This window comes from Salvelinus sp. IW2-2015, linkage group LG6.1, assembly GCF_002910315.2.
Source record: "Salvelinus sp. IW2-2015 linkage group LG6.1, ASM291031v2, whole genome shotgun sequence".
Lineage (NCBI taxonomy): Eukaryota > Metazoa > Chordata > Actinopteri > Salmoniformes > Salmonidae > Salvelinus > Salvelinus sp. IW2-2015.
The window spans coordinates 19,463,521-19,473,834 of record NC_036845.1 but is presented as its reverse complement, the minus strand read 5'-3'; the positions used below and the strand labels follow the sequence as shown (position 1 = coordinate 19,473,834).

Genomic DNA, 10,314 nt, shown 5'->3' with positions numbered 1-10,314 from the left:
GCTGTGTATTTTTCTGAAAGTTTTAGATGCAGTTAATTTCGTCTATATGACGTTGGTCTCGTTTCGCTAATTTCTGGCTGCGTTTCAGCACTATTTCAGATTGCAGCTGCCAATGTAGACACTGTGCATTTATACCTGCAAAAATGCAAAATTCTTAAAAAAACAAACTATGCCTATAACCATAAATATGTATCAGACTGTCATCTTATCGAAGTTGTTTCTTTGTTAGTGGCTATATATATTTTTATTTAGGTCGAATTACGTGATTAGCTTACATGACGCAGGAAACAACGACTGTTGGAGTAAAAAATCCGTGCTCCTTTGCTAACGCTGGTTTAGCCTTAATAGATTTACATATTGTGTGCCTTCCTGTAAACATTAAAAAAATCTGAATGGTGGCTTCTATTCACAAGACCGTGTATCGTTTCAATCTGGTGTCTTTGGGACTTGTGCATTTAATGATATTTAGATGCTACAAGTTACTTGTGACGCTATGCTAGCTATGCTACTCAGTGGGGGGGGTGGTGGGGGGTGCTCCCGGATCAGGGTTGGTGACTCGTTATTAAGCAATGCCTTTTTTCTGGCCACTCTTCCGTAAAGCCCAGCTCTGTGGAGTGTACGGCTTAAATTGGTCCTATCGACAGATACTCCAATCTCCACTGTGGCGCTTTGCAGCTCCTTCAGGGTTATTGTTGGTCTCTTTGTTGCCTCTCTGATTAATGCCCTCCTTGCTTGGTCCGTGAGTTTTGGTGGGCGGCCCTCTCTTAGGAGGTTTGTTGTGGTGCCATATTCTTTCAATTTTTTAATAATGGATTTAATGGTGCTCCGTGGGATAATCAAAGTTTTGGATATTTTTTTGTAACCCAACCCTGAACTGTACTTCTGAACAACTTGGTCCCTGACCTTTTTGGAGAGCTCCTTGGTCTTCATGGTGCCACTTGCTTGGTGGTGCCCCTTGCTTAGTGGTGTTGCAGACTCTGGGGCCTTTCAGAACAGGTATACTGAGATCATGTATATACTGAGATCATGTGACATATCATGTGACACTTAGATTGCACACAGGTGGACTTTATTTAACTAATTATGGGACTTCTGGAGGTAATTGGTTGCACCAGATCTTATTTAGGGGCTTCATAGCAAAGGGGGTGAATACATATGCATGCAGCACTTTTCCGTATTTTATTTATTATAATTTTTTTTAAACAAGTTTTATATTTTATTTCACTTCACCAATTTAGACTATTTTGTGTATGTCCATTACATGAAATCCAAATAAATATTAATTTCAATTACAGATTGTAATGCAACAAAATAGGAAAAACGCCAAGAGAGATGAATACTTTTGCAAGGCACTGTACAGCCCATTCTCCCTTTGGATGTGCCAGTGGCATGAGACACTCTATGAAGATGTACTGGCCTCTGAGTTGCTGTCTTTGCCTCATGCAGGGCGTTTGTCCTTGGCGGAGTGGTGTAGCCTAGCTGTAGCAGATAACACCTGATGGTCTGTAAGTCTGAGACAAGTACACAGTCATATACTGTATCAGCTCTGTTCATACTNTCTTTTGGTGATGAGAGGTGTTGGGTTTGCGCCAGACATAGTGTTGTCTTTGATGGCCAAAAAGCTAAATTTTAGTCTCATCTGACCAATGTGCCTTCTTCCATATTCTACCAATTTAGACTATTTTGTGTATGTCCATTACATGAAATCCAAATAAATATTAATTTAAATTACAGATTGTAATGCAACAAAATAGGAAAAACGCCAAGGGGGATGAATACTTTTGCAAGGCACTGTACAGCCCATTCTCCCTTTGGATGTGCCAGTGGCATGAGACACTCTATGAAGATGTACTGGCCTCTGAGTAGCTGTCTTTGCCGCATGCAGGGCGTTTGTCCTTGGTGGAGTGGTGTAGCCTAGCTGTAGCAGATAACACCTGATGGTCTGTAAGTCTGAGACAAGTACACAGTCATATACTGTATCAGCTCTGTTCATACTTGGAATAGACAGCAGCCTGGCCACTCTCATAATGCAGGGTCATGATACATCAAGCCATGACTGGGCAGTATTGCTTCCCAAGCTCTGCTGGAACAACTGCCTAGATGAATCACTTCCCTCCTCTCTCCTCCAGCCTCATCAGTTAAATGGTAGTTTATTGGGCCATGGGCCAAAGTCCTTCACCCTATACTGCCACTGGTCTGCTGGTGATTGGGCAATTCTGTCTGATTCTGTTGTCTGTTTGTGCTCTGAATGTATTGTTGGCTCTCTGATATTTGCAYGGCCTCAATAGCTTTGAATTGTGGTGCATGRGACACAGCTGCATAAAGGGATAGGGTTATACTAACAAATATGCAGGTGGATGTGACAATGGCATCAATTGAAATGCAAAGTKTTGTCAWTCAGGAAAATCATTGTACTGTATCTTTTGGATTACTGATGGACTCAGAATATGTGAATTAATGACGTACTAAAATGTTCAGGGCTAGCTCTCTAGATTAAACATGGATTAAATTATGCCTTTGACATAGTGACCACTAATCCTCCATGGGGCCAGGACACAGATTGTTGTGCCAATAACCGAAAGGGAGAATCCCTGAGCAGACAATGTAAAAAGCTGTTGTTCTGCCCCTGAGCAAGGCAGTTAACCCCCAACAACTACTGCTGTCGATTAAGGCAGCCACACCGCGCCTCTCTGATTCAGTGCGGAAGACACATTTCAGTTGAATGCATTCAGTTGTACAACTGACTAGGTGCCCCATTTCCCTTTCCCACATGTGTTTTAATTGACAATTCACCTTGGCTATGGTTTAGGCCTATGCATGTTTTCACTTGATGCAACCAAGCATCTACACGAAGTATACATCTTGAGCAGATTATTAACACAGCTCAAGTAACGTTAATGGACATTTGATCAAATAAACGATATCGAATTTCCATAAGGTTTATACTTTAGGGGCAACATTATTTTAGCAATATTTATACAAGTCTATATGGACTTGAAATGCAGAGGTCCATAAGAATGAAATCCTCTCTGGTGTGTGTTTATTCTGACTGCACACTGGAGTAATCTGCATCTGTTCAAGGGTACCGGGGTTAGCCAGCTCATTTCAGCACCATAGCGAGGCAGCTTAAACCTTGCGTGGGAAGGAGGGACTACAGCGACAATCTTTCCTCTCAAGCAGACGAGGACTCCAACATCATGTAGGCTACATGTTCGTTAAAGGCATTTAGTCATCGATCTATTATGATTATTCTATACAAAGTATTCTGGAATATGAAGACAATTCGACATAATGAATTCTGAAGAAGTAAGTGCTTTTATATATGAATTATTWCCTGAAATACAGTTGTTTATATTAGCTGAGCACACTAAACAGATGCGCTGTGGCTATAGAGAAGGCAATGCTATGCATGCTCCAAATACACATCGCAAAACCTATCACGTTATTTGATTCATCTTCAATATTTCACCGCGATATTGCGAAGAAGCATATTGCAAGGCGTGGAAAGTGTTTTATCTACTTCAAAAACAGCCCTCTTTCTCACACAAAACAGCCTACTGAAATGATTTAACTCCATAACAGCCTATTGGAAATTGTATGTGCCCTATGATACAGTTATATACACTTCTCATGACTAGGTATAGTGAAGAGTGTGTTCTTCCATAACATGATAGGCATTATGTTTGAAAAAGAATTACAGATCATCTGTGGGTTTACGGGATTGCGCACTAATTGGATACGGCTAATCTGTCACTTTAATCGCTTTGTATACATTGAGCAAATTATTTAAACCCAAACAATTGTCAAATTTTAGACTAAGTATTTCTGATAACATCATGAGCATACRTGCCCAGAATGCGCTTGAAACGCCACAAATTACGCACAGGTGGCTGCCGTTTTCTCTATGCAATAATTTGATAGTTTTTAATAATCAGCCCCGATGTGACATCTGATTTGTCAATTATTTCTCATCAGGGATGCTGCGGACTGAGAACGCCGTGGAGAAATTATTGAAGTGAACCAGCGGAAAGAATCGAATGGCTTCTGTAGAGCTGCTTTATATAGATAAGGAAGGAAGAGGTAGACAACCCGTTCCTCCCTGCGCCCTTGACTGGGCTCTCTCTATCTCAGYTCCGGGCTGCAAAGGACTGTGTAATTCAGCACCAAGGACGGTTCCCCATAACGGAGGTCCGCATCCTAAACACCGTCACCCTGCGGTGGAGAAGGTCAACGTGTGCTGCGACGAAGAATTAGAGACATCTTTCACCTACGTCGACGAGAATGTGAATTTGCGCCTGGCAAGCCCTGGGAAAAGTGGGGAAAGTATCCACAAATCCTGGTGTAGGCCTAATGACTGCGCGAGCGACATTCGGCCCGAGGGGTTGCATGAGCTCTCCCTAATGTCAGATGATGATCTCGCATCAGAAAATTCGGGGGCATCTGTAGATTACGGTTTTATAAGCGCGGTCACTTTCCTAGTCACCGGGATCTCGTTAGTAATTATATCCTATGCAGTCCCTCGCGAGGTCAAAGTGGACCCGGAGAGCGTGTCCGCGAGGGAGATGGAGAGGCTGGAAATCGAAAGTGCCAGGGTAGGGGCACACCTGGATAGGTGCGTAATAGCAGGGCTTTGTCTACTGACGCTGGGCGGGGTAGTGCTGTCCACTCTGCTAATGATATCTATGTGGAAGGGAGAGATGTACAGGAGAAAAGCCTTTGCATATTCCAAGCACTCAGGGAAACGATATGGCTCCATCAATTTAAAAACGAGATCTAGCCCTAGTCGGTCGTCCGCGCACCTGTCTATGAAGGAAGAGATAGATGAGACCTTGAATTAAAACGCAATCCTGTTGAGAAAAGACTTTGTCTTGTGTTACTAAGACAGAGCAACACAATACAGCATGATGCAGGTACTCCAGGCCCAAAGCGTGCAACCTGAATCTATCAGTCGGTCTACCTACAGAACATTAGCGTAACTGTTAAAATATTAATTTGTTTTAATATTCAAGATGATGAAATATTAATTGTCTTATATTATCATCTCCATATAATTGAATGGACATGCAAGGTATAGGCTTATTTAATCACGTAAGCAACAAAAAAAATTATACAGAATGAATAAGCATGACAACAACAACAAAAAAATATAAAAAACATCTACGTTTTTAAAAAACGTGTTATTGGAAATGGAAAATGCTGTGTCACATTTTTCATAGATGAAATCTCTGAGAGATTTCATTTATTATGAAGGTGATACGTGTTTTCTGTGAAAGTGTCCGACAGTCAGTAATATGATGCATACACATATTTTAGAGGGAAAAGTGTCTGTCCCATGAGTTTAGAAAGTGAGATGTATTAGCCTAGTCTAGTGCATCATATCAAATCTGATATGACAGAATCTGCTCAGTGGTGCACATGCTAACAGCCAATGACCTTTTTAACTTCCTCAGTGTGGGTGAGCATAATTCTCACTGTGGTTTCTCACTGAGTGTGTATGTGTATGTGTGTGTGTATGGAGGGGGGTCACTTAATCACACATGAAAGACTTGCCCCAGTTTATAAAGCTGTCCTGTAGTGTGCTGTGCTGTGCTGTACTGTACTGTACTGCACAGTTCAAAGAACCTACTTACTTCTAATGTACTGTACCTGCAGTAAATGCAATTATCATACTTGAATGATCACGCAACATGAGAACTCACTGGATCACAATATAACAATGTAATTAATAGGTATCTTTAAGAGAAATAGGGTTTTAATTTATAGGCTAGGCCTACGCTACCAATKTTTTTATTATAGGCCACTAATGGACGTACATCCTACAACACTCTAAACCGTATTGTATTCCTTTGAGAAGTCTCAGATATGCCTTTAAAATGTTACTGGAATAGGGATCTATTTCTTTTAACAAACCAGAAATGATGGGTGCAACAAAAATAGAAAATGTTCTATTTAGTTCATAGAACTGTTGGTTGAGAATTATTTTCTTTATGGTGAAGTGAGACACATCACCACTATAATTTGCAATCATCTCTGTATTTGTAGGCCTACTACAGTAGCCCATAAGACAAGAGGCATTGAAAATGGTTCCATCATTGCTCCTCCTCTGATTTCAATTCTTCAAAGCCTTTATTCAGAATCACAAGTGTTTGCCTCCAGGGAAAAGATGCTCTTTGGTTATCACTAGAAACAGCTAAGTCATGTTGTCGTTTTGTGGGGCAAATTCATTTTGTTGGCTATTAATTATGCTTCCATTCGTTTGCCCTGTCATGTGTTTTCCATACTGTTCGATGATGCATATACGGTAATGGAATAAAATATACACCCCAAGACCAACAGAAACATGGTAAGACTGTTGTTACTTTAACTGTAATGAGACCCTGTCTTTTGTGACAGTTGCATAGTTATGGCTACTGTGTGGTACAGTAGTACTACAGAAACATACTGGTAGTGTAACTGTACAGTAGCAGACTGATGGTGAAACATAAACTCTTCAACTCACTGCATTACTTGATGCCTGTCCTAAGTACCTTTAACATCACACGACCAAGCCTAGTTGGATTATATYTTTAGCAGACGCAATTTACAGTAATGAGTGCATACATTTTCATATKTGTTCATACTGGTCCCCAGTGGGAATCGAATCCACAACCCTGGCATTGCAAGTGCCATGCGCTACCAACTGAGCTACAAGGGATGGCAAGTTTATCTCAATCTAAATACCTCCAGTGGAAAAGCACTTTCCTTGTTCCCTCTTCCCTTTTCACTTCTATGATGCATCCCAATAATCTCTCCTTTATTTTGAAGTGTGCACTTCCCTTAATTGATTTGACAGGAAATGACAGTCATAAGAAAATCTTCTAGCCCATGTCTACACCAATCCAATGCTTTTCAATTTGTGGGGAGCAGTGACTGGGAGCACAACTCAGGAAGAAGGAGACATTATTGGGACATACTCCTAATTCTCTGGTCACAGAGGGGTAATGGAAAAAGGTATCTGCACCAGAGAAACTGGGTGTTTTGGTAGTTAAAGGAGAATAAAGTGCCAAATCAGAGACATTTCCGGAAAGTTATATAAAAAAWATATATATATTTCTGTACATCCAAGATTAATATGTTTGGAAGCAAGGGGATGAAGAGGGGAGAGGCCACAAGATGCAAGGAAAGATAATAGAGAATGCTTTCTCAATTTCGATTTGCTCAATTCCTCACATCCTTTCTCTTTGCCAAATCGATTCCTCCCATTCGATCTCTTTCCCTTCCAACCCTATTGGAGGAGAAGGTCTAAGGTCCCTCTCCTCCGACTTAATTCTCCAATACATTTTCAAAAGGAGGTGAGGTGGAGGATGTGAGAGATCCCTTCCTCCTTGTTGACATAGAGCTGTAAGAGCTCCCACCATGCCTTCATCTTTCTGCCATCCAAATGTCTCTAAGGGAATTGATCAGGGATTTGCTCAGTGCGACAGCATTTTATAAGTCAAGCTCAAGTGTATTTCCAGAGGTTTCATGCATAAGCTCTTTATCCGTGAGAGAGAGCGCTTCACAGCTAAGACACACTGATTGATATTTTGTAGGTCCCTGTGTTAGAAGATCTATCCAGGTAAGACAGGATCTGAGACAAGAGAGAGGGGCTGAGCTGCCATTAGCCTTAATTTCCCAAGTGTACATGTACATAAATGATGTGCCGTCATGTATGTTAATTCACCAGTGTTTGTGTGTCGGCGTGTATGTGTGTGTGCATGCGTCTGTGTGTGTATGCATGCATAGGGGGTTCATGCGCTTAAGTATATGTGTGTGCATGTGTGTGTGTATCTGTATGAGGGTGAGACAGGCAGAGGTCCGTTCCTCTGCCATACAACTGATTTATATGGCTTTTGTGAAGTCAGCTCGCCCTTCATCTCAGGCGTATGGTAAGAGACCCAGGAAAAGTTTCCATTTCTATTGATTGCTCATGAGGGACACAATAAAGGCAAACACTCCAGGGACGTGACTTCGCTCTTGGCCACTCTCACCAGCCTTACTCAGAGGGGGTATTTTTAATAAGAGTGCATAATGCATTTTTCTGGAACGTTTACAAGCTGTTACTTACATTAGTTGGAGTATCTTATTGTATTGTGAATTTAATCCAGAAAGCTTTTTGCTCAGAATACACCGCTAAGCCCTCCCGTGTTTTRCATTTAGAATGCGAAACRTCGATTTCCATTGTTCAGCCCATGTAGGCCCTCTTGCATATTTTTCATGTTTGCATGAAATTAGTTCTAAAGCTCTTTGGAAATCCAGGTTTATGTTGACATGGCCTCTTAAAGCACACCTCATTTTGAATCGTACCCGAACCTCTATGCCCTTCTATTTCAGAATACCCAGTGGTTCAGCAATGTATTATATGGCGTATTAGAGAGACATTCTTAAAATCAAAAGGCAACGCGTGCAGCTCTATGTCAAATCGATTTTCACTTCTACAACTTCTGGTTGTCTGTGTTCTGCTTCATTGACATTGAGGCGGTCGAGGGTAGCGGCACTCTGTCACTCGCTCCGTAGCCAAATGCACTGAGCTCTTTGAGCTGCGTCATCCCTCAGCCCCACAATSAAGTCTGGCACAGTCATTTCCTGTGTTGTCCTTGGCACTTCCAATCACTTTCTTCTACAGCTGAAACTATCAGGCGGCCTGCCTCCTTCTGCCTACTCTGTGCTGTGGCATCTAGTCCAAAAGGAAATTAGGTTATTGTTTCGGTCAATCTTACCCACTTAACCAATGTAGGCAAGAAGAAAATGCCATGGTGGACATGCGTGCTTATTTCAAATGCTGAAGGAGAGTAGAATTGCAAAGCGGGCAAATTGAAAATTGGATGAGCAGTAGTGTAATATATGCTGTTTGCTACGACACTGGCCATAATACTCATACCAGTGTGGTGGTTAAAGAGTACCRTAGGAATTCATGTGAATATAAAAGCCTGCTTGTAAAGGCCATAATGCAATATTGGTACCGTTTGTGACACTTAGCATACAGTGGCTTCGGAAAGTATTCAGACCCCTTGACTTTTTCCACATTTTGTTAGGTTACAGCCTTTTTTTCTAAAATATATATATTTTTAAATACTCAGCAATCTACACACAATACCCCATAAATGACCAAGTGAAAACAGGTTTTTAGAAATGTTTGCAAATGTATTAAAAATAAAAAACWGAAATATAGAAATGAGATACAAGATTCTCTGGTCTGATAAAACCAAGATTGAATTCKTTGGCCTGATTGCCAAGCATCACGTCTGGAGAAAACCTGGCACCATCCCTACGGTGAAGCATGGTGATGGCAGCATCATGCTGTGGGGATGTTTTTCAGCGGCAGGGACTAGTCAGGGTCGAGGGAAAGATGAACGGAGCAAAGTACAGAGAGATCCTTGATGAAAACCTGCTCAGACTGGGGGCAACATTGCATTTCCAACARGACAACGACCCTAAGCAAACAGCCAAGACTGGACTTGAACCCGATCAAACATCTCTGAAGAGAGCTGAAAATAGCTGTTCAGAAATGGTCCCCATCCAACCTGACAGAGCTTGAGAGGATCTGCAGAGAAGAATGGGAGAAACTCCACAAATACAGGTGTGCCAAGCTTGTAGTGTCATACCCAAGAAAAATCTATGATGTAATCGCTGCCAAAGGTGCTTCAACAAAGTACTGAGTAAAGGTTCTGAATACTTACAGTACCAGTCAGAAGTTTGGACACACCTACTCATTCAAGGTTTTTCTTTATTTTTACTGTTTTCTACATTATAGAATAATAGTGAAGACATCAAAACTATGAAATAACACATATGGAATCATGTAGTAACCAAAAAAGTGTTAAACAAATCAAATCATATATTTTACATTTGAGATTCTTCAAAGTAGCCACCCTTTGCCTTGATGACAGCTTTGCACACTCTTGGCATTCTCTTAACCAGCTTCACCTGGAATGGAAACATTTCTAAAAAACAGTTTTTGCTTTGTCGTTATGGGGTATTGTGTGTTGATTGATGAGGGGGGAAMATTTKTATACATTTTTGAAAAAATCTGTAATGTAACAAAATGTGTAAAAATTTGCTTTGCTGGCTCTCCTGTATGGCACAAATCAGAGATGAACGTCTTTCCATTTTACACTTTGATTCCTATTTGTGTTAAGTTGCTAATGCGATTGTGCGTTGTGGCCTCTCATATGAGTGTATCAGCCTCTACGTTGTACCACTTCCCACTGGGCAAAAAGTGGTTGAATCAACGTTGTTTCCACGTAATTTCAACAGAAAATGAAATGTGATGACGTTGAATCAACACGGAAAATK

General features: G+C 41.1%; 1 protein-coding gene across 1 annotated transcript; it reads left to right on the top strand.

Moving 5' to 3' along the window:
• The first annotated feature begins 3,160 nt into the window (after window positions 1-3,160).
• LOC111965273 (transmembrane protein 74-like) lies at window positions 3,161-6,394 on the top strand. The gene is made up of 2 exons (XM_023989354.2): window positions 3,161-3,306; window positions 3,976-6,394. Exon 2 carries the CDS (start codon window positions 4,038-4,040, stop codon window positions 4,836-4,838), a length of 801 nt encoding a protein of 266 aa, XP_023845122.1. The 5' UTR covers window positions 3,161-3,306; window positions 3,976-4,037; the 3' UTR covers window positions 4,839-6,394.
• The last annotated feature ends 3,920 nt before the right edge of the window (window positions 6,395-10,314 follow it).